The 25,795-nt window shown below is 42.4% G+C and overlaps 1 protein-coding gene across 1 annotated transcript; it reads left to right on the top strand.

The window, feature by feature from the left end:
- The first annotated feature begins 7,010 nt into the window (after positions 1–7,010).
- LOC117526339 (myb-related protein A-like) lies at positions 7,011–24,036 on the top strand. Its single transcript, XM_034188694.1, is given in 12 exon segments — positions 7,011–7,064; positions 12,448–12,522; positions 12,822–12,932; positions 15,750–15,989; positions 16,092–16,352; positions 16,355–16,471; positions 16,575–16,714; positions 17,057–17,171; positions 19,113–19,229; positions 19,370–19,474; positions 19,746–19,916; positions 23,643–24,036. Coding segments are annotated over 12 exon segments (1,632 nt in total). The 3' UTR covers positions 23,769–24,036.
- Positions 24,037–25,795: the final 1,759 nt, after the last annotated feature.

The following is a 25,795-nucleotide window of genomic DNA, read 5'->3' as shown; positions in this document are numbered from 1 at the left end:
TCTCATCTTTTCTCCGGGTCCTGAGACCCATGTCCAGCATGTACGTCAGGTCCTGCAGCGGTTGTTAGAGAACCGACTGTTTGTGAAGGGCGAGAAGTGCGAGTTTGCCGCACGTCTTTGTCCTTCCTGGGGTTTATCATCTCCTCTAACTCCGTCGCCCCTGATCCGGCCAAGGTTGCGGCGGTGAGAGATTGGCCCCAACCAACAAGCCGTAGGAAGCTGCAACAGTTCCTCGGCTTCGCTAATTTCTATAGGAGGGTCATTAAGGGCTACAGTCAGGTAGTTAGCCCCCTGACAGCCCTGACCTCTCCAAAAGTCCCCTTCACCTGGTCGGATCGGTGCGAAGCCGCGTTCAAGGAGTTGAAACGACGGTTCTCTACTGCGCCAGTTTGGTGCAGGCCCGATCCTAGCCGCCAGTTCATGGTTGAAGTGGACGCCTCTGACTCAGGGATAGGAGCCGTGCTGTCCCAGAGCGGAGAGACCGATAAGGTACTTCACCCATGGTGCCTACTTTTCACGCAGGGTTGACCCCCGGCTGAACGGAACTATGACGTCGGCAATCGAGAACTCCTTGCGGTGAAAGAGGCTCTTGAAGAGTGGAGACATCTGTTGGATGGGAACGTCCGTGCCATTCACGGTTTTCACTGACCACCGGAAACCCTGGAGTATATCAGGGACCGCCAAGCGGCTGAACCCCAGGCAAGCCCGCTGGTCACTGTTCTTCGGGGCGTTTTGACTTCCGGATCACCTACCGCCCCGGGACCAAAAACCAGAGATCGGATGCCTTGTCCCGGGTGCATGAAGACGAAGTCAAAAACGGAGTTGCGGATCCACCGGAACCTATTATCCCGGAGTCCGCTACTCGTGGCCACCCTCACCTGGGACGTAGAGAAAACCGTCCGGGAGGCCCTGGCACGGAGCCCGGATCCCGGAACTGGGCTGAAGAACAAACTTTACGTCCCACCAGAGGCCAGGGCTGCAGTCCTGGACTTCTGTAACGGCTCCAAGTTCTCCTGTCATCCAGGGGTTGGTAGGACCGTGGCAGTTTGTCCGGCAGCGCTTCTGGTGGGCGTCCCCTGGAGGCCGACGTCTGGGATTATATCCAGGCCTGCACCACCTGCGCCAGGGGCAAGGCTGACCACCGCAGGGCATCGGGACTGCTCCAGCCGCTGCCTGTGCCTCATCGCCCCTGGTCCCACATCGGCCTGGATTTTGTCACGGGGCCTCCCGCCGGTCCCAGGGCAACACCACCATCCTCACGATAGTGGACCGATTCTCCAAGGCGGCCCACTTCGTGGCCCTCCCGAAGCTCCCGACTGCCCAGGAGACAGCGACCTCCTGGTCCACCACGTCGTCTGGCTGCATGGGATTCCAACAGACATCGTCTCCGACCGCGGTCCCCAGTTCTCCTCGCAAGTCTGGAGGAGCCTTCTGCCGGGAACTGGGGGCCACGGTGAGTCCTCTCGTCCAGGTATCATCCTCAGACCAACGGGCAAGCAGAACCGGGTCAATCAGGAGGTGGAACAGGCCCTGCGCTGCGTGACGGCGCGCACCCGGCGGCCTGGAGTACCCATTTGGCCTGGATCGAGTATGCCCATAACAGGCCAGGTGTCTTCAGCCACCGGCCTCTCCCCTTTTGAGGGGTGTCTGGGGTATCAGTCCCCGTTGTTTCGAGGTGGTTGAGGGAGAGGTCGGTGTGCCCTCGGTCCAGGCCCACCTGCGGAAGTGCCGTCGGGTGGGCGTGCCGCCCGTTCTGCTTTGTAAAGGCCCGGACGAGGGCAAAAGCCCATGCAGACCGTCGGCGGACCCCGGCGCCTGCGTATCGGCCAGGGCAGGAGGTGTGGTGGTGTCCACAAAGGACATTCCCCTGAAAGTGGACTCCCCTAAACTACAGGACCGTTACATCGGTCCCTTCAGAATCCTTAAGGTCATCAGTCCAGCCGCAGTGAGGCTTCAGCTTCCGGCCTCACTGCGGATCCATCCTGTTTTCCATGTGTCCCGGATAAAGCCGCATCACACCTCACCCCTCTGTGCTCCGGGTCCGGCGCCGCCTCCTGCCCGGATCATCGATGGCGAGCCGGCTTGGACTGTGCCCCGGCTCTTGGATTCGTAGGATGGGCCGGGGCTTCCAGTATTTGGTGGACTGGGAGGGGTACGGACCCGAAGAACGCTCCTGGGTGAAGAGGAGCGTCATCCTGGACCCGGCCCTCCTGGCCGATTTCTACCGCCGCCACGGACAAGCCTGGTCGGGTGCCAGGAGGCGCCCGTTGAGGGGGGGGTCCTGTTGTGTGGGCCGCTGAAGAGGAGGTACTGCTGGCCCACCACCACAGAGGGCGCCCTGTCTGGAGTGCGGGCTCCAGGCACCAGAGGGCGCTGCCGCTCACAGGAGCAGCCGGGGTGACAGCTGTCACTTCTTGCCTACGACAGCTGTCACCAATCATCTGATCAGCAGTGGTATCAGCAAGACGACATCTCCACCTCTTTGCCGAGATATCGCTCTACCTAGGAGGTACAGTACTCAGCCGACTGTGTTGTCTTTTGACATTAACACTTTGTTACTTTTGTGCGTTAAATAGCAGACATTCTTCCGACGAGAGGTGGAGGTGGTTTTCCCGCCATACGGGTTGCTGGGTGCAAACGCACCCACATTTAACTGTTTTTGTTCCTCGCCAGCAGTACCAGATCCGACACGCGGAGGCAGTGGCCACCTGGGAGTTCGGGACTTGGCGGCTCCAGTATTCCCGGGGTTCGGTGGCGGATGAAATCGTGTGGTTCCGGTTCTGCTTTGGACAGACGTCTCTTATCTTCGAGCCTGCCCACGTGACACATTTTGTGAATTGACTTCTTTGTCTATTGTTGTAATCTGTTGTGTTTGTTGTGCTTATTCACAACAGTCAAGTGTTGTTATTTGACTTCCTCCATTGTCCGTTCATTTGCGCCCCCTGTTGTGGGTCCGTGTTCCTACACTTTCCCAACAGATATTGCGCAAATGCAAAAAAGCAGTCCTACATATTTGCTTAATATGCGCATTGAAGGACATATCCTGATCAAAAATGACTCCAAGATTTCTCACAGTATTACTGGAGGTCAGGGTAATGCCATCCAGAGTAAGGATCTGGTTAGACACCATGTTTCTAAGATTTGTGGGGCCAAGTACAATAACTTCAGTTTTATCTGAGTTTAAAAGCAGGAAATTAGAGGTCATCCATGTCTTTATGTCTGTGAGACAATCCTGCAGTTTAGCTAATTGGTGTGTGTCCTCTGGCTTCATCGATAGATAAAGCTGGGTGTCATCTGCGTAACAATGAAAATTTAAGCAATGCTGTCTAATAATACTGCCTAAGGGAAGCATGTATAAAGTGAATAAAATTGGTCCTAGCACAGAACCTTGTGGAACTCCATAATTAACCTTAGTCTGTAAAGAAGATTCCCCATTTACATGAACAAATTGTAGTCTATTAGATAAATATGATTCAAACCATCGCAGCGCAGTGCCTTTAATACCTATGGCATGCTCTAATCTCTGTAATAAAATTTTATGGTCAACAGTATCAAAAGCAGCACTGAGGTCTAACAGGACGAACACAGAGATGAGTCCACTGTCTGAGGCCAAAAGAAGATCATTTGTAACCTTCACTAATGCTGTTTCTGTACTATGATGAATTCTAAAACCTGACTGAAACTATTCAAATAGACCATTCCTCTGCAGATGATCAGTTAGCTGTTTTACAACTACCCTTTCAAGAATTTTTGAGAGAAAAGGAAGGTTGGAGATTGGCCTATAATTAGCCAACTAATAAAGACAGATTGATCATATTTATGATCGAAGCATTAATTAATGGTAGGGCTTCCATGAGCAGCGTGGTAGGAATGGGGTCTAATAGACATGTTGATGGTTTGGAGGAAGTAACTAATGAAAATAACTCAGAACAATCGGAGAGAAAGAGTCTAACCAAATACCGGCATCACTGAAAGCAGCCAAAGAGAACGATATGTCTTTGGGATGGTTATGAGTAATTTTTTCTCTAATAGTTAAAATTTTATTAGCAAAGAAAGATTTACTCCATTTTGGAATAAGGCTGTAACAGCAAAATGTGGAAAAAAGTACATCGCTGTGAATACTTTCTGGATGCATTGTACATTCCATTTCTGCAAATAAACCCTTAAATTCAACACACTGTAGCCTTAAACGTTTCTTGCCTGTACAAATGAGGCATTTTCCCTCATAATACAGATTTCTGTACAGCTGTTCTGCCAATCACAGCAGGTATGTTGAATTCTTGCCAAAAACAATCTTTAAAAATTAACCCCAAAAAATCAGTCTCCTTTACATCTGGTTTTTGTTTTTTTGGTAACATTGTCCCAGGTGGATATAACTGAACATCAGATGCATTGTAGCCTAAAAGAGCAGTTTAACCTGAATGTGTATGTTGGGCTGCTGTCATCAACTTGGCCTGTGGTTTTAAGGACACAAACCCCCTCCACCAGAACAAGAGGCGTCTCCACAGGGTCAGCTGGCCCTAAAGGGGCCCACTCACCCATGACTTAATGCCCCTAGGCTCCTTTGTTTTGGGGGGCTGTTGCTTTTACAGGGCCATTCACTCGATTGCTCCCAAATGGAGGGAGGCAAAGATCCTCACGACATGCCTTATGCTGAAGGAGCAGCAGTGCACGTGTATGCAAACAATGTGCCTATAACCACAGGCGCCGCATGCACGCCATGTCCACTTAATCAATGTGTCCCATCCCTCTTGCCCTTGTACAAGAAGGTCTTTGTTCTTGTGTGACCCATACAAAGAGGTGAAAGATGTCAGGGGGCTTTTGCCGCTTAATTGTTTTTTGGCATCCGCCTGTCCACCTCATGCTACCTGAACGGACACCCTTACATTAAAATGACTAAATAAACTAAATTTATTACAAATTTTGTCCTTCCACTTCAAATTTGCACCACTTTAATTCCCTCCTCTGATCTTGTCTTATATTCTTTTAAGGTGTGAATGAAGTCTTTAAACAGCCAAATCTCTTATCACTCATCAACAGGCGCACAAACTCTCACACGCACACCGTTCGCCTTTGTGTATGCTAGACAGCAGATGGCAGCCCATTATAAGGCTGACAGAGCAGTCATCTGGCAGGCACCCTCCACGCCTCCCCCACATGATACTCAGCACAAGATGAGAGGGTTAGGCTGTTTTAGGCGGGAGAGTCCACAGCCCTGGGTTGTGTGTGTTAAAATTCCACCCAGGTATTTCCGCTCTATATAGGTCACAGTTTCCACTTGCGTGTTCTGGCACCTTGTGAAGTGAATCAGCCTGTTGTTTGACTAAGCAGTTGCCAGGTTTTGCAGTAACACCAACACGATGAGAAAATTAAGATTTCAGCAAAAAGGCTAAATCTGTCACCCCAGCCCAGAAGAAAAGGTATGTATGGTATATCACCAAATACTGTGTTGGCAATCTGAACTTAATGACTTGTGCTAGTTTAGCCTTGTAACAGCCAAAGCTAAAGGCAATGTGACACTATTCAGTCAGGAAGAACAGCAGTTCATATTGTGTGTGACAGAACGCCATCTTTACAAAAAAAAAAAAAAAAAAAAAACCATTATCAGGTGAAATGCTTCCAAATGTTTTTCACTGAGGTCCCCTTTGGATGCTGAAAAAAAAAAATACAGGCCATCTTTGTCTTTTCTGGAAAAAAGGATTAATTTTTGAAATTACACCATCAAGTGCTAGCCCTGCATGAATATCTTTCTAATATTAGTGTTGACATCAGAGTAAATTATGCATCGAGAGTCACACCTAAGTAGAGCCTTGACATTTGATTGGTTAGTTCTGTGTCACATGACATTCATTATTTGTCCCTTGGTCATATACTGTGCATATTTGTTTGATTGACAATGCATTTTTTCCCTAATACATTTTGCCAGCATTTCATAAAAATAACACCACTATACAAGGAAGCTAAATCCAGTAACTGCAGCAGTTGCGGGGACATCTGTAGCAGCCATAGAAGCGTTATCAGATGAACAACTGACAAGTTCCTATCATAATTTTTTGCTGGATTGAAGACAGCAAATATGTGCTTCCACACGCACTGTTGAGTTTAGCTAACGCCACTGAGGAGCTGTATTGGGAGTTGCTTACAGGTTGGAGTCAACTGCTGGGTGTAGACAGACGCCTCTGTGGCTCACTGCTGTGTGCTTCGTGCTCCAGGAACAAATTCTTGTATCATTTTCAGCAAAGTATCAAATGATGTGGATCCACTGAGGTGTCATATAAAACAAATAGTTTTACCTTGCTAATGTTAGATAAACTGTAATAGTTAATGTAGGTGAACGTTATACAAATAATGAATGTTTATGGGTGCAATGGTAATGAAAAAACAGATGATTTGTTTTATATAAAGCCTAAAATAGATTCTTGGCATGTGATTTGAATTTATAAACAAGAGAAAAGGGACTTACATTTTGGTGTGGTTCCAAACAGTCCAACGCAAACTTTAAATAGCAATCCAATCCAAAATTGTTCTCAGTCAACTTGCAAAATATTCAGATAGTTCAGAAACAATCCTGATGATGTAGTCCATACATGGTCCCGTGCATCGACTTCTTTGTCTGCTTTACTCAGTCCAACGAAAAATTGCAACAGAAATTTGTCGAGCTCTTCATTTGACAGCATTTCTGTTTCAGTTAGAGACGTCCCAGTGAATACTGCAAATGGCTCTAGGCGGCTTACGGCGGCATAGTGGATTCAATTTTTGTGTTAGAAGAATTAGCACCATCAATTAGCTCGTTCAAATCGTCATCTGTCACCAAAACAAACCCTGCCATGTTTGTTTTTAAGCTATGTGTCGTCACCGCTAGTGTGAGCATGTGGCAGTGTGCAATATTCCAAAACGTATAGAACCAAATGGAACACAATGACAAATGGGATGAATGATCAATATCATGTGACATACAAACCACCAATCAAATGGCAAGGATCTATTTAAGTGTTATATAACACAAACTAATGTTGGCATTCATCCACAGACAGTTGACACAATATAATGCAGAACCTCTGAAGGTAAGAAAGCAAAGTGTATTAAATAAGCTAGACAGCTACGTACTTACATAAACCAATTACAGTAACTTCTGACACCACGTGCTGGACCAGAAATTTAAATGAGCCATTGCAATGATGGGAGTGAAGCAGAAAGCAGGTTTATTTACTGTGAAGGAATGGTATGGTCCATTTTTGGTAAGTTGGATGTATAAATGTTTTGTTTTATAGCATCAGAGTGGTTTTGTTGTTTTGTCGCTAATGTAAATCAGGTTGAAACAAAATAACTCAAAAACAACGGTTACAAAATTTTGGTTAAACACATATTTCGTAGGCATGTTGTCATGATCTTGCATGGGGTAAGCAAAGCAGAGTGAGCTGCACTGCTTTGTTAAGAGGAAGAAATAAAAAACTGATTAAATGGAATTATATTTAATTTAGTGCAAGCCTGAACAGAAATCCTTTCCTTCTGTTTTTAAATGAGACTGTGACAGCTGCAGTATTGGAAAAGTCTTGAAAAGTGGAGTCAGAAGACTGACGGAACGGTTTGCACACTTCTCTGTGGAAGCTGCGCCTCCTAAAAGCAGTGGCCCCAGTGTGACTGCCTCCTACAGCCTTCATGACAATAGAATATATCTCAAGGCTTCACAAGCAAGGGGGAGGGGCCTGTTTCCCAACAGAGGTCAAGGCCAAGGTCAGGATGAAGATCGGTGAGCTGTGCTCTCTGGAGGGAGGTAATCTGCAACCCGGGTGTGCTGTGAACATCGCAAAGAAGACAATACCTGACGGCTGTCTTTGTGTTACCGGGGCAACTGGCACAAGGCCCTTGGCTTTTGGTTTGTAAGAGGTTTTTTTTTCCTCTCAAGTAGGAGGGAGGTCCATTGTGGTCAAAGCAAAATTAACAGCAGCTGAAGTAATCTTTTAGGAAAGATAAATACAAAGACGCTTGCCATGAGGTATTTGATGGTTCCTCCCCTGTGCTGGTAACAGTGTAGGTCTTGGACAGCAGAGCTTTTATACACAATAACTCAAACACAATACATGCTGTCATGTAACGCACCAGATTAAAAGAACATATCATGAGGGCAAACTATTGTGTGTCTGGTGAACTTTGATGCACTATGATCAAAAGCACAGCTTTGTTTGCCAGTGTAAGATCCCATAGAAGTGTTTGCCAATTGCTAGATGGTTTGTGAATCCTGGATGAATAATAAAAAATTACACACAGGTGTGCTTGAAATGAAGTATAGTTTTTCCTCCCCCTGGACACATACCCTCCATCAAATGCTTCATAGGTATTTAACATTGTTAAGTGCATACTACGCAACCATTAGGACCCCTTCACACATAGTACAAATGTGGTTGAATTGTGCATGAATTGCACATGAAGCAGGAATCATATGCAATACGTGTAAAATCGTAGTTGCCTCCAACGCCTGGTACACCTGTTGCTACAACCATTTGTGCACATCATCGGCTGAAAGACAGAGTGTGCCCTGTGAGAGTCCGTTCGATCCCACATCCCCACTGTCCTGCTGACCTGAGCTTGTGATATTTAAATCAGTGTGCCAAATCAGCCATGACAAAGTTTTGAAATAAAGATAATAGCCAAGTGGCTTCTGTGTGCATGTATGCGTGCATGCGTATGGCTTTGATCACTGAGAAACTGGGGAGAGCTGCATTTGCTGTTTGGTATGCTTGTGTATTTTGGGTCAAGGATGAACGCTGAGAAAATGGAAAGTTGATAGAACTAATATTTTTGAGAAATTAGCAATATTAGCTAACAACAGTGAACAATGGATGTTGTGCTGCAATGCACCATGGGACTTTGAGGTTTTAAATGTTGTTATTATGGTTCATTAGTTTAACAGTGTTATTAGTGTTATTTATTTATTGTGATTTGTAGTTCAATTGGTTTAGTCAGTTTAGTTGTCATGTTGCCATTACCATGAGTGAGTTAAGTGTCATGTTGCCGTTACCATGAGTGAGAACTGTAGTGCATTTTATATCTTCCACCACTGCCTGTTTGTGGATGTGTAAAAATAAAAGCACCTTCTTGCGGCAGAATGCAGAAAAGACAAAAAGCTCTGTCTTGCTTTTCGTTCTTCCGTGCAGCTTGCCACAATATATTAAAAGAGAAGTGGTGTCTGTACACATATAAGCCTGTGTGTGCGTGTGTTTAACTTCCATCACAGACAAACTGAGGAGAGCTGACATATGCCGTTTGATATGCTTATTTATTTTGCATCAAGGATGAACGCTGCAAAAACAAAATGTTGATAAGACTAATATTTTTGGAGAAACTAAGGACATTAGCCAACAACACTGAACAACAGATGCTGATAAATACATTCTGGACTCACACGCCATTATATTAAAAGTGAAGTGGTGTCTGGAATTTTAATTAGTAAGTTCAATGTCAGTATAATTATAAATATGTTAAAATTACATAGATGACACACGAAAGTGAAAACACTTATTTCCATTGTGGTCCATTTATCAAATGACAAAATAGAAGTCACAATAAAATAAAATGATAATAATAATACTGATAATAATAATGATAATAATAGTGTGTATATGATAGCAAGAAGCTAAACAATTTATAAATACATTAAGACAGTAAATTAACATTAAAAAATTATGTAATTAACAGGAATAAAAGGGTTGAATTCTTCCTCTAAAACTGTTGAGGTCTAAGGTTCTAAATCATTCTGCACTCACATGCCATTCCAACTCATTATAGAAAGTTTGCATAATTTATTACTACCTGGATCCCCACGGGCAATGCGTTAGTGTATGTATACACACACACACACACACACATACAGATAGATAGATAATATAACAAAGCAGGAAGTTTTAAATTTGAATTTTCATGGCATAAAAAAAAAAAACAGAAAAGACCAGGGGGTGTGAGTATTTTTAATAGGCACTGTAACACAGATATAACATTGAACAAAAGTGACTCCCATACCAACTTTTCTTTTTATTGTCATACCGTAAGCCAAACACCATCCACAATGACCACATTTGACTAGATGTATTTTCTCATACTCAAAAATCTCACCCTTTCTCCAACTACTGGACTTCCAAGACAGATGTTCTTGGCTCCACCCACAGACTGTACATACACTGCCTATAGGCCAAAGAGAATGTCCGCTTCAGTCACCCGCGAAGGCCCAGTTGGTGACACCGTGGCATTCGCTCCTCTTCCGGCACTTGGACAAGATCCTGTGGAGAAGTCGTGGGGAGCTGTTCGTCTGGGGTCGGGAGGCCTCAGGCTGAGGGAGGGGGATCCAAGATCTCTGCACCAGGAAGGGGCCCACACTTGCAGCAGTGCCTCTTCAAGCTGAGCCGAATCACTGTATTGACTATCACTTTTCAAATTACTGTTAGCTTATTTTATTTTAATAATTAACTTGACTCTTATGAAGAGAAATTCATCATAGGACATTCAGTCTCTAGCTTAAATTTGTCACAGCAAAGAGAAAATGGAGACGTTTGTTATGTGTCGACGCGAGTTGAGGAGCGGACCTGCGTCAGACAGAACCCAGCGCTAAAAATAACCAGAAAGCGGTTCCAACAACAGAAACAATTTATTTTTCACCTGTGCATAATAATGTGTACAAAACTAAAAGAACGTCCTTCTGGTGGAGTGACTGTTGGCACGCTCTTAAGCGCCCAAAAGGATAGAAGCCAGGCGTTCCTGGACCCACTACCACCAGACAAACACCCCCCAGGTGGACACGACAAACTGACTCTGTGAAGCAAAGAAGAGGTGAGGTAAGTCAGCAGTTACAACAATATCTTTCAAAAGACACACGCTATCAGCAACACATTCAGGTCTGTATTTTTTTTACTTTATGCAAATGAGCAGCTTCTCACAACAAGTGGAGGATCACTTATCCTGCACGCCACAGCAGTGAGAAGCAAACTGCACAATTCTCATCACAATTCCAGTATACTGCGTAACAAAACACCAAGTTACTATCAACAATTAGTCGAACACTTAATCACCTTTAATGTGTGCTGACAACAAGTGTCCTCACCCTTCCTTGCTTCACGGGCTCGATGTGTCAAACTCAGGCGCGGTCCTCAGCGTCTCACAAACGGACATCACAAGGTCGAGTTCCCGGCAGTTCTGCTTGAATCACACATGATTTAAATGCAGAACGCCATCCAATTATCTGCTTCAGCTGAAAGTCTTTAAGGTTGCATGTGAGCACCAGTCACAGGTGCTACACATGATGTTGATGAGGATGAGGACTCTTCAGCCAGCACCTTCTCCACAGACAAATCAGTTTCCATGCCACCTGAAGAGCAAAGAAAAGAAAAGAACACCAAAACATCCAGCCACACCCCACAACACGTTTTACAGTATGCGTGTAGAACAGGAGCCACTGTTTGGACACAGTGCTGTGTCCCTCTTTTGTCTATAAAATAGATCAGAAAGAAGAACAAAACCCTGTTCAGACCAAAGTGGCAGCATGAGCCACATTTTAAAAAATATGGGTGTATACACTGGTCCTGTTGCTAGTTTTAGGTGCATATTTAAGGAAAATTATTACCATTCATTAATAGATAAAGCGTGCACTCTCATTATGCTGCATGAGGGAAAAGTTCTCATGTCATTTTTCTTAATCTTGTTATCAAGTTCAAGCAGTATGTCTCAGAGCTGAATAATGTCCATGCACCGACTGCTGTGGTGTATATTTATTCATTAAGAAAATGATCCCTCAAGGCACATGTTTTTCTGTGATTTTTGTTAATCCAATTAATCAACATTTCAGTCCTATCTCATACAACAGCTGCAAAGTCAAACTGCAAAGATTATGAATCAACTATTACATTAATTGCCAACTATTTTGATAAACAGTTAATCATTTCGAGTCATCAAATTGTCTGATTTCAGCTTATATGAAAATATTTATTGTGGGTTTTTGTTTGTTTTTTGGTAGTTTTACTGTTTTGCTTATTGTACACCTGATCCCTTCAGATCTCAGAAGTCAAGGAACAACTGCTCTGTGACAAGAAGCTGAATATTTAGGGTCATGGACAAAATAAGACATTTGAGGGCATCATCTTGGGGTTTGGAAAACACTGATCCGGCATTTTATGGACCAAACAACTAATCAGTAATAAAAATAATGGCTAGTTGCTGTCCTGAAATAAAGATGGACTCATTTTTCCACCATTTTTATTTTAAATCTTTTAACCTATCTCTTCTGCCATAATTAATCTACTGTTGACAAAAATCAGCATGTGGTCCTAATTAAAATTCTAGCAACCCTTCAAATAGAATTAGAAAAGTACCTGAAGGATCAACATAATGCTTTGATTTTCAGAAATGACTGGTTTGGAATTTGTGTTCATTCAGATTTACTTGAGATTCTCTGTGCTTTAGATTGGAGGATATCCATATGATTCTCACAGTGGACAGCTGATAGACAGTCTAACCGATGCTTCAGACTTCACACCGGTGAGTTTGCCTTTCGGTCCATGCATGTGGAAAAGCAAACTTATCACTTTCCCTATGTTTGCACTGTTTCTGTCATCATATAGTTGTTCTTTTGAATGCTAACGCTGGACTTCAAATCAAATTGTTGAATGTCCTGTTATTTTCATCTAACTTTCAACTGCAGATAATTGTTTCTTAAATATTTCTGTGTCGTTACCTTGCTGTTACCTTTTTGTTGTCTCCTGTATTTCCTAAATTTCTTAATTCTTCCTTTCCTCCTATCCTCTCATCCTCTCCTCCCTGACGTTTGTTTATTCCAGCCATCCTGCCTGGATGATCCTGACAGAGAACAAAGAATTAAGGAGCTTGAGCTGCTGCTTATGTCAGCAGAGAATGAAGTCCAGCGACAAGTGCAGTGCAGAGGTCCTTGTGTAAGAACACACTCCGAATGTGTGTTAACATCCTTAGTCAGCGTAGACTGCGTGTTTTTATCTTAACTACACTGTAAAAAGTTTGCAAATGTCATTTTAAATGTAAAATAATCTTTAATTTGAATGAAGACTTTCAAACTTATGATGAATCAAAGAGATGAAAAGCAAGGATTTTCTTGAAACCAAGTGTTTTTATTTATTCGGGTGGTGAGATCTTCTGTTATCTGGCTAGATAGCAGATGTGGACACAAATACTGACGCTTGTTCCCAGAAAACTCCAAAGTCTCATCTCTTTTGTAGGCATTTGTATTGTTTTAAATAAAACAATATGTGAGATGATTTGTGTAGAAAGGTGGTAGTATACTTCAAAAGATGTGAGACAAATGTACACAATAAAGAGGTAAATGGATTGCATTTTATATAGTGCTTTTCTATCTGATGCAGATACTCAAAGAGCTTTACAATTATGCTTGATATTAACCCATTCACACACGCACACATACTCACACACACCAATGTCAAGGTGCTGTCATGCGAGGCACCCAGCTGCACACCAGGAGCAACTTGCAGATTAAGATTTAGTCGCTAATTCACTTCTCCAACTGGTCTCCAACAGTCAGGCCTAGTGAGATAAGACCCTAAAGACTCTGGTCAAGGGACCTGGTCTGGGGATTGAAACTGAGGATCATCTGGTCACAAGCCCACCTTAACCTTAGATCATCAGGACCCGCAATAACAGTATAACATGTTAAAAATGACTAAGCACAGAATGATGTAGTACTGGAAAATACATCACAGATCCACAAACAGTGGTTAAAGGAGACCTGCATTGAAAAAAATGCAGTCAGATTTTTTGAACAAAAAATTACTTACATTTACACATGAGATCTGCAAGCCCAGATCTGTCATTCAACGAAGAAATCTTCATTTGAAAATGACAAATTTACAGCTAACATTTAGCCCTCCGCAAATTGTCCCTCTCATCATGGACACTGCCGAGACGTCAGGGACAAGACCCTCTCCCAGCATGCATTGCGCCAATTGTATTTTGTGGATTTACGTCAGTTTGCATCTGCACCTTTTTCTTGTCTTATACGGAAGGATCTACTTTTTTAAAACTTCATATTGTCTGCGTGCACGTTTGGTGAGTACATATTTCTTTTATTTGTGCTTGAAAATTATTTTGGGGGACTTTTTCATACGCCCGTTTGATTGAGTGGTGTTGCAATGAAAATCTACTGTCTTTCGCCTCCGGTACCATCGCGGGATATGGAGGCGAGACCCGCAAAGAATCCCAGTCATTAAAAATATATAAACCTCTCTCAGCGTCCATGGAGCTCTGGGGCTCCGATTGCCGAGACGTGCGGTGCTGTGGATTTTGCCGCAAGAAGTCTGTCCTTGCGAGCAACAGGTGTACCGGCCGCTTCGCATTAAAACAGCGAGCGTAGCGGAGGCAGAGAGCGGGAGAGGAAGAACGCCGCCCGCTGTCGATGTCGTTGCTGATCTGAGCACACAGAGCTGTATCTCATATTCATTGCAGCTTATTTTGGATGTTGAAACCAGGACGTGTATAAGTAACATTACTAACAGATAAAATCAATTTCAATGCGGGATCGGACTGAAGGCGGGAGCTTGTCCCTGATGTCATGGAAATGATACGGCTGTACAAACTGTTTTCACAGAGGGCTAAATTTTAGCTGCAAATTTGTCATTTTTAAATGAAGATTTCTCTGCTGAATTACAAATTTGGGCTTACAGATTTACTTTACTGAATTCACAAGGGTCTTATAAATACATATCAGCTATTTCTTTCTGAAATCTGACCACATTTATTTCAATGCAGGTCTACTTTAAGAGAAAGATTGGTGTTGATGGTGGTTATAGTATATTTTATTTTGCAATGAAACAAAAAACAAACCAGGTAAAGATAGATTTTTTTTCTTTGTCTTCCTCTGATGTGTGTGACTAATCTACAGATACTGTCCTGTGAGCGTAACATTGTTTGTTAATTCTCATGTTGGCAGGCGAGCAGTGTGGTACCCCTGTAGCCATGGAAGCACTCAAAGAATATTTGCACACTGGCCCTTCAGTGATGGCGATATTGTGACCAAATCTCAGCTGGGGGTGAAATCAAAAGTTGAAAATGGAAACAAAGATGAGCTTTGGACCCTACACAAAAACAGCAAACTAATGTGAATCACTTGGAATCAGTTGGATTCAAGAACATTCTACATCTTTTGAAGTGTACTGGAGCCTTATAGGACTTTGATCAAATGACTTTTTGCAGTGTATACAGAATGGCGGACATGTATGCGTGCCTGTAGCTTGATTTGCTGTAGTGTTGCTGTGGTAACTAGCTTCCCATCTTGCTGCTCATTCTGACTGGCCTGAAGCTGTGCTTGGTAGCCCTGCCCCATTACGTCATTCCAAACATGAACTTACTGTTATTCTGAGCAGTTCTTGCACCAGTATAGACACTCAGCCAACAGTTTGGATTTTAACCAAGCTATCTTCTCTTTTTCTCCTTTTCTGTCCCCTCCAACACTGTTTTGGCATCTCATTCATTCCATTCATTTAATAGCTTGTTCTTTAGTCAGTGACTTGGTTTTATAAAGGTTAAGTAATTGGGCTGATGTGTTGTATTATCACCAGTGTGTTTTCCAGATATTCATGACCTTTCCTTCAGTAGAGGTCAAAACTGACACAAATTTGTGAAACCACATCCCTACCCCCTCCACATTCTGCGAATCCCATGCCATCAAATCACTGAAAACTGCTACAGTCTGATACCAGTTTTCTTTTAATCCTGCCCTTTAGAGCTTGGAACAGTACACAGCTTGGTCAGACAACATGTCAGATGACACAATAACTACGAGTGGCAGCAGTGTAGAGAAGCAGGGACGTGAAAGCCCCTGGAGGGGCTCTGGGATCCTGGATGGACCTCCAGCACAGCTCACCATCTCCCCCAGCAAGTTTCTGGCTGACGAGGCCGGCACTGTGCTGTCAACCTTACATACCATACCAGAGTTTGCTGAAAGCATGGAGCTCATGGATTCAGTGAGTATGAGAAAATGGTTCCAATAACAAAAATATATTTTCAGTAAGAACTTGTGTCATGAATGTGTTGAAGACCTACTGGAGATGTGTTCTGTTCTGCAGGACCCAGTTATATGGAGCAAGGTGGCCAGTTTTGATATATCAAAGACAGCAACACCCTCCAAGAACATCCAGGGAGGCTACACCACACTTCTTCCAGAGCGGACAATGAGCAATCCAATGGTTTACTCCGTAAACACCCCACCTACCATTTCTGGTTGTGACAAGAACTCCCCATTTGGTCTGTGCGGTGTGTCCTCCCTGACTACTATCAATTCATCCAAAACCACACAGGCATTGATTGGGAGGAGGAGGAAGGAGACTGAAATGAAAGGGTTGAACCGTCCCCTTTGTCTGACAGGACATACTCATCCTTCTTAGAAAATGTTTCTGAGTCACCGAAGAAAACTCCCCCAAAGTCCCTGCCATTTACCCCATCGCGAGTAAATGAAGTTATTTTTTTCCACACCTAGTAATCCAGTACACTTTTTTAAATTTATTTTTTGTTCATGTGGGTCATGTGCTTTGTGTTTCTGGCTTCTACAGTTCTGCAACATGTCTGCAACTGAACATCTGAATCTTGATAACCCCACCCTAACTTCAACTCCTGTATGCGGCCAAAGATGTCTCCTCTATACGCCGCTCCAAAAAGAAACCACACCGAAGCACCAGAAAGAGAATGATGGGTAAATATGTATTGGATAACACATTTGGTAGCCATGATTGTGTTACATGATTGACCTGCATGAATTTTCTTTTCAAATATTGCATTGTTTATATTCATAGTTGGTAAAAAGAGAAATATAAGAAATGGCAAATGATAGCATTCGTATTAAAATGTGAGCAATACATTTAATATTTACAAAGCACTGCATATAACACATACAGATAAATAGGAAAAAACAATCAATTAAAATTTAAGTTCTTGGTAATTTGTTGTAAAGAGTTTACCAGAAATAGAATCATTACGTCAACAGATTGTTTGGCAGGAAAGAAGTTTTACAGTACTGCGTATTTTTTCTTTCTAGTTCTCGAACTCCTAAATTACGCAAAACTGTCACGATTCCGACCCCGAGGACACCAACTCCCTTCAAAAATGCGTTGGCTGCTCAGGAGAAAATGCATGGGCCCCTTAAGATGGAGGTAAATGATCAACAATATTACATAGTTTTTATGCACAGTTGTGGTCAGACGTTTACATATACTGAACACTGACATAAATGTCATGGCAATACTGGGCTTTCCAAGATATCTGTGTACTGTTATTTTTCTGGTGCTGAATCACAGTATTACATCTTCCAGTCTATCACATGTTATTTTCCAGCCAAAGCCGGTACCGTTTCCAGCTGTGGGGATCACCTGTGAAGGATTTGTTTGGGCTTCTACACTGTTTCATGCTTCCATGGACTGGGTGTTGGGTAGGGTTGTTGAAAGCAGCAGCTTTGATGCCTATGGTTGAAAGTTTTACTGACCTTGATGTCACAGATGATGCTGTGATCTTTGGGGAATCAGTGGATACCCAGATTGCATTACTTGAGAGGTGGACTGTCTGGGTTTGCAGTTGTCATAAATCTCAGCACAATTCTAATACAGTTTGCCCTACCACCTCAACGTTTCACTTCATTTTGCACATTCACATGAATATGTAAACTGAAGGGAAACCACACAGTGGTAAAATGCAAAGACAGAGTATTAGAACTGGCCGCAAGATTAAGACCAGGTTTATAATATCTTCCTAATCTCGATTTGCAGAAGTGACATTTATGCCTTAGGATCTTCAGCCTTTGAGATTGAGAGATGCCTACAAATAGCTTGTGGAGTCATGAGGTCACTGGACACAGGTATTTGGCAATACTGATAAATTTGCAGGAGAACAAAGGTCCAAATCCTAGTGCTGTCTTAGGGCCTTGTCCCACTGCCGTTTAGGAGGATTTGCGCATGAAATGAGGAGACAAAAGCTGAGCATCCGCAACAAAGGTGGGTGGGCGGAAATGACAAATGTCCCGGGGTGGATCAGTGAATACATGAGGAAGAAAAGCGGCTATAACAGGGAACAGAAGTGAAGGCGACCGCGGAGGCGCCCCCATGAGGGGCACAGCGGCCGTGATGCACTCGCTGCATCTGTGCCCACTCTGTCTGCATGCGCGACACACCATTTGTGACCGTGATGTGGCCGTGCTGGGCACGTGTCATATCTGTTTTGCATGCTGTCCCGGTCCACCGCCAAGCCTTGCCAACCCGTCGGTTGCGGATATAAGCGGATGACAGGGGATATGTGGCGCGTTGGTTGTGTATGTCCTGCGTATGTCTTCAGTATGTGTTCAGGCAGTGATGCGGATCTCATCCGCAGCAGGATTTTTGAGCCGCTCAAAAATCCTGGCTGCGGACATGCGTGCCTCTGCGGATGATCACGGACGTGTTCGGATGGCGGCCGACTCATACAGGAATGTTACATGGTTATTGCGGTTGTTTGGCGGATGTGGGACACTTTTGTGCGCATTCCATCCGCAAATCCTCCTAAACGCCAGTGGGACAGGGCCCTTACTGTGTGATTGTGTGACTTGGATGCTAACTGTTGACCTAAGGTGACAACTGCATGTCTTTGGTACTCGTCTCTTTGGACGATCCCTAGGCACTGCTTTGACTTTGTGTCAAATGAACCTTTACTTAGGGAGACTCAGGTGAGCAGTATTGCTTGCATCCTGAGTTAATGTCAGATACAATATTTTGGCCATGTAATACACTTCTGTGGCCATGATCCAGCATTGCAAGTTGTTTGCATGGGTGGTTATCATCCAGGACTTATGGTGGTTAGGTAGTGTGGTGGATATGGCGACGTGTGTCACAAGCTTATGTTCCCTCACCTGAACTGACCTGGATTGTAATGACGCAGATGAAATGTCTTCATTTCAGGTAGCCCAAAATAAATTGTAACTTTTTTGTGTAGTTTATGTGGGACAGTCATTCTACCCCCAGATAAAGAACAGTGAAAACATCCCTGAAAGCCCAATACTGCCAAGATATTCATGCTGACTGCATGTTAACGTCTATCCAAAACAGTATATTTGCCTGCCTGTTTTTCAGCCCCAGCCACTGGCATTTCTAGAAGAAGACATTCGAGAAGTTCTAAAGCAGGAGACTGGAGCTGACATTTTCAACAAAACAGACATCCTGACTGATTACAGAGCATGGAAGCATAATGTATGTGTCACATATACATAGTCTTCTTTTTCCCCTTTGATAAATAACTAACACTTACAGACATACTGATGTACAGAATTATTGAGCTGAATTATCCTTGTGAACATATTTGTAGTTAATTCCTGGATTTTGGATTTCAGATGGATGGTTCAGCTCGAAAAGTACGAAAGTCTCTTGTGCTTGATCCTTGGGAGAAAGATTGCCTCAACATCCATTTTTTCCAAGAGCAGCTTAACAATGCACAAGTAAGTCTCTCTGGGGCGTTTGTTCAAAATTAGTAGTTAGAATCCTGCAGTTTTGATAGAAAACAAGACTGTACTGTCTCAGTTCCAAAAACAAAAGAATTGTTCAGGCTACATGTAATCAGAAAATAGCATGACTGGCACCTTTGTGATTTTCCTGGTTGAGCTTTTTGAATATTTAAAAAAGCATTTTTTTTTTTTTTTTTTTTTAAGCTGGCCTACACTACTATATATATTAATTTTAGCATCACTTTTACTGACCGTCACACTGCAGGTACCAGAGGAAAGTCTACTGGCGACGTCTTCCCTGATTCCAGAGCAGAAGGAGTGCCCTTTGATCTCTGAGACAGAAGATTCCTTATTACTTCCGATTCATCACTTTGCTAGCTCACATATGAAGAAGTCACCTGCTTCACGCAAAGCACCAAAACTCAGCTCTGGACAGGTAGCCTACATGGGGATCAGTTTTTAAACAGGGATGTACAACCCCTGGCAAAAATTATGGAATCACCGGCCTCAGAGGATGTTCATTCAGTTGTTTAATTTTGTAGAAAAAAAGCAGATCACAGACATGACACAAAACTAAAGTCATTTCAAATGGCAACTTTCTGGCTTTAAGAAACACTATAAGAAATCAAGAAAAAAAGATTGTGGCAGTCAGTAACGGTTACTTTTTTAGACCAAGCAGAGGAAAAAAATATGGAATCACTCAATTCTGAGGAAAAAATTATGGAATCACCCTGTAAATTTTCATCCCCCAAATTAACACCTGCATCAAATCAGATCTGCTCATTGACATTGACCCTATGTGTCTTTTTGCAAGGAATGTTTTTGCAGTTTTTGCTCTATGGCAAGATGCATTATCATCTTGAAAAATGATTTCATCATCCCCAAACATCCTTTCAATTGTCCAAAATATCAGCATAAACTTGTGCATTTATTGATGATGTAATGACAGCCATCTCCCCAGTGCCTTTACCTGACATGCAGCCCCATATCATCAATGACTGTGGAAATTTACATGTTCTCTTCAGGCAGTCATCTTTATAAATCTCATTGGAACGGCACCAAACAAAAGTTCCAGCATCATCACCTTGCCCAATGCAGAGTCGAGATTCATCACTGAATATGACTTTCATCCAGTCATCCACAGTCCACATTTGCTTTTCCTTAGCCCATTGTAACCTTGTTTTTTTCTGTTTAGGTGTTAATGATGGCTTTCGTTTAGCTTTTCTGTATGTAAACCCCATTTCCTTTAGGCGGTTTCTTACAGTTCGGTCACAGACGTTGACTCCAGTTTCCTCCCATTCGTTCCTCATTTGTTTTGTTGTACATTTTTCGATTTTTGAGACATATTGCTTTACGTTTTCTGTCTTGATGCTTTGATGTCTTCCTTGGTCTACCAGTATGTTTGCCTTTAACAACCTTCCCATGTTGTTTGTATTTGGTCCAGAGTTTAGATACAGCTGACTGTGACCAACCAACATCTTTTGCAACATTGCGTGATGATTTACTCTCTTTTAAGAGTTTGATAATCCTCTCCTTTGTTTCAATTGACATCTCTCGTGTTGGAGCCATGATTCATGTCAGTCCACTTGGTGCAACAGCTCTCCAAGGTGTGTTCACTCCTTTTTAGATGCAGACTAATGAGCAGATCTGATATGATGCAGGTGTTAGTTTTGGGGATGAAAATTTACAGGGTGATTCCATAATTTTTTCCTCAGAATTGAGTGATTCCATATTTTTTCCTCTGCTTGGTCTAAAAAAGTAACTGTTACTGACTGCCACAATCTTTTTTCTTGATTTCTTATAGTGTTTCTTAAAGCCAGAAAGTTGCCATTTGAAATTACTTTAGTTTTGTGTCATGTCTGTGATCTGCTTTTTTTCTACAAAATTAAACAACTGAATGAACATCCTCCGATGCCGGTGATTCCATAATTTTTGCCAGGGGTTGTATTATGGAAATCCAGTTTTTAGAGCTTCTTACTTTAAGGGGAACTAAGTCACTTTTTGAACTTAATTTTAAAGTTTGGGAGTAAGTGTAGTTGTTAAAATATAGAATGTAATGCAAATGTACCTTTGGCCATATGAGCATGTAATCACAGAGAGAGTGCAGAAAAAAAAATGTGACCTTTTGACTCCTTAGAATAGGTTAAAGTTAGCCATCTTTGAACTTGTCCAAGGTCTGTGTCACAAGAATGTTCCCCGTGAATTTGAAGACCCTGGCAGTAATAGGAATGGACGAATGCTGAGCATGGGCGGCCGGACGGACGCAAAGTCTTCACAATACCCAATGGTCATATTTCGGCCTTGGGTAATGACTTGTTTTAGGGAGAATGGGGGCTGTCTCTCCCCCATCAGGGGTCTCGAACCAGAGTACCAGCCTTTCAACTTCAGAGACACCGACCCGGTGTCACGTGAATGAGAATCTTGGTTCTTGTGAGAAACAGCCTGCTTTACTGCACTACAACAATACATACACCACGGCCCCCTGTTGAGGCACTGGCGAGCTAGTGGCTATAAGAACAAGGCAACGGCTTTATTTCTTACGTTCATAATCATGACAGAGCCAGTGAAAAAGCAAAAAAAAAAAAAAAAACATAAATAAATAAAAATGTTATCGGAGGATGCAAGAAAAAAAACAGCATGACAGAACGAGCGGTCATACACTGGTCAACCTCAGCTGGGCTTTCTTTGGAATAGCAGAGCTGAAAGATACAGAACAGAGATTAGCTCAAGCAGATCTCTTTTTTGCTCTCTTTCTCACTCTTTCTGCCCCTGTTGCATGCGCAGTCTCTCTCTTTTTGCCTGTTTCTCATTCTCTGCCCCGCCCTTCTATCTCTTTGCCTGTCTCCTGTGTGTGATCTCATTTCATTTCAATGAAGCTTTATTGAAATGGGAAACATACCGTATGTTTACATTGTCAAAGCAAGTGTTACAGAGAACAACAATAAAAACAATAAAAATTAAGAAGATACACATACAGTTAACAATATTGTACAATAAATAAATGTGTAAACAGGAGATGAGGGATTGAAATAATAGTAAAAATTGTGCTTTTGGTGTAAAAATATACTATTCTATAAAATGTGTTATATTATACTATTATACATAGATAAATTGACATAGCAGTTCAATCTCCTGTTTTGGAATTTTCCAGATTTCTTTTTCTGGATTGTACCTTTCCTGACACAGTTCCATGGATTATGTTAAAAACAAATGCCTTGTCCCCACGAGGTGAACTACCCCTTTAGATGACCTCCACTGCACAACTGCATGTGCATCTCTCTACCCCGGACTTTTACACCTCACCCGTCGAGTTGAGCTGCCTCTCTTTACCGCGCAACTGCACATGCGCATCTCAACGTCGAGATGAGCTCCCAGTCATCTAACGACAGTATTCTGCTTTAATGACAGCGTGTACATGCAAGTCTTTACTTTTTAATTGAAAAGACACTTATTACTGTATTTATTTTAAGTAAAGACAAAACTTATGTGTGTTTTCTTCGGTGGGGGAGCTCATCTCGACGGGACACCTCACCCGTCGAGATGAGCTTCCCCACCAAAGAAAACTAGATTTAGATTAGATTTAGATTTAGGTTAGATTTTTCATTGAGTTCTTGTTAACAGGATCTCTGGTGGCCTAAGTAGCTGTGAATGTTTTTGTCTTTCTATTACATGCCTTTTACCATTTTCCAGCACAATTAAAGGTCTAATGTGTGTCTTCAGCTCTATGATGCTAATGCTGGCATATGTAACATAGCAGTGCTGTTCAAACCCCCTCATGGCATGCTGGGAGTTTGAGTTTCACAGTGTGTCATGGCCTGTTATCCCTGCAACTTTGTGAAACAAGGTTCAAAATTCAGTTTGTTTCCCCACAAAAAAGTGAATTTTGGTCATACTGGCAATATAAGATTGTAAATTCTTCATTTCAATACTATGGAATAAAATTGTAGTGGTGCCACAGAAAATAATTTTTATGACTTCACTGGTTAAAACTGTAAATGGACTGCACCTTTAACACAACTGATGTTTATCCTAGCTTGCCAAGAAGGTGCATGCAGTGATCCCTTTAAAACCCCAAAGCATTTTAACACAGGAAGTCTTCAGAAGTGAAACTGTGTGTAACAAGATAACGGTCTGTAGAAATCATTGGTCACATTCTCTGCAGGTGCATGACTGGGAAGCAGTGATTTACGGGAAAACAGCAGACCAGCTGATCATGACAGAACAGGCCCGACAGTACCTGAACCCCTGCACAACCTCTGGTTCCACCCCAAGGGCCCTTGTGCTTTAAAACCGTCCCTTTGCTGCGAGGTCAACACTACTATTCCACCTGTCCAACAACTAAAACCTCCACTGAATCATGTAAGAGACAATCCAGTGAAGACAAATTATTTTTAATTCAAAGCAGAAATGCACTGCCAAGGAGTTTCTTGATTTCAACATGCTTTTATGTCACTGCCCAAGCTGATTTCTTGTTTACAAGCATTCTCTGTTTTGTTGGTATTTTCTGACACACACATACACAACCAGCCTCCACAGGACGTTTTGAACACTAATGACAAGGCTAAATAATTTTCTGCACTAGTTGATAACATTAAAACTACCTGCACCTACAGTCGCCTGCAGAAACAAAGTTTTATTGCTAGCAGAGACTGTTTCTGAGTTTTATATTGTTAATATATTCCTAAATGACTAAAGACATTGTATGATATAATGCTACTCATTGTGTATCTCCTCCAGCTTGTTCCGCTGCACTGCCGCTTTGCTGTTATCATGTAAACACTGTATACCTACAACCCCAATTCTAGTGAAGTTGGGACGTTGTGTAAAATGTAAATAAAAACAATACAATGATTTGCAAATCCTCTTCAACCTATATTCAATTGAATACACCACAAAGACAAGATATTTAATGTTCAAACTGATAAACTTTATTGTTTTTATGCAAATATTTGCCATTTTGAAATGGATGCCTATAACACGTTTCAAAAAAGTTGGGACAGGGCAACAAAGACTGGGAAAGTTGATGAATGCTCAAAGAACACCTGTTTGGAAACAGGTGAGTGTCATGATTGGGTATAAAAGGAGCATCCCCAAAATGCTCAGCCCTTCACAAACAAAGATGGGGCGAGGATCACCACTTTGTGAACAACTGCGTGAAATAATAGTCCAACAGTTTAAGAATAATGTTTTTCAACGTTCAATTGCAAGGAATTTAGGTAGGGATTCCAAAGTTACAAAATTCCAATGTTCCAAAATTCCAAAGTTCTCCAGATTCAGAGGATCTGGAGAACTTTCTGCACATACGCAGCAAAGTCGAAAACCAACATTGAATGCCCGTGACCTTCGAACACTCAGGCGGCACTGCATTAAAAACAGAGATCATTGTGTAAAGGATCCTACGGCGTGGGCTCAGGAACACTTCAGAAAACCATTGTCAGTTAACGCAGTTCGTCGCTACATCTACAAGTGCAAGTTAAAACTCTACCATGCAAAGCGAAAGCCATACATCAACAACATCGAGAAACGCAGCCGCCTTCTCTGGGCCCGAGCTCATTTGAAATGAACAGACGCAAAGTGGAAAAGTTCTGTGGTCTGATGAGTTCACAATTCAAATTGTTTTTGGAAATCATGGACGTTGTGTCCTCTGGATGAAAGAGGAAAAAGACCATCCAGATTGTTACCAGCACAAAGTTCAAAAGCCAGCATCTGTGATGGTATGGGGGTGTGTTAGTGCCCATGGCATGGGCAACTTAAAAAAAAACAAAAAAAAAAACTTGAAAATGTGTGGCACATTATGAAGCGCAAAATACGACAACAGAGACCCTGGAATGTTGAACAACTGAAGTTGTACATCAAGCAAGAACGGGAAAGAATTCCACCTACAAAGCTTCAACAATTAGTGTCCTCAGTTCCCAAACGCTTATTGAGTGTTGTTGGAAGGAAAGGTGTTGTAACACAGTGGTAAACATACCACTGTCCCAGCTTTTTTAAAACGTGTTGCAGGCATCCATTTCAAAATGAGTAAATATTTGCACAAAAACAATAACGTTTCTCAGTTTGAGCGTTAAATATCTTGTCTTTGTGGTGTATTCAATTGAATATAGGTTGAGGAGGATTTGCAAATCTTTTTATTCTGTTTTATTTACATTTTACACAACGTCCCAACTTCATTGGAATTGGGGCTTTACAATGTTCGCAAATTTTAGATTTTTAAAATGACAACAAATGATCTGTGTGGAAGAAGAATCATGAATAACCTTTCATTTAAACTTTGGATAAACACCAAAAGCACAGTTTTTGTAATAGCAGTGTTAA

This window comes from Thalassophryne amazonica, chromosome 1 (genome assembly GCF_902500255.1).
Source record: "Thalassophryne amazonica chromosome 1, fThaAma1.1, whole genome shotgun sequence".
Lineage (NCBI taxonomy): Eukaryota > Metazoa > Chordata > Actinopteri > Batrachoidiformes > Batrachoididae > Thalassophryne > Thalassophryne amazonica.
Note: the sequence above shows the minus strand (reverse complement) of the source record. Positions and strands in the feature narration are given on the sequence as shown.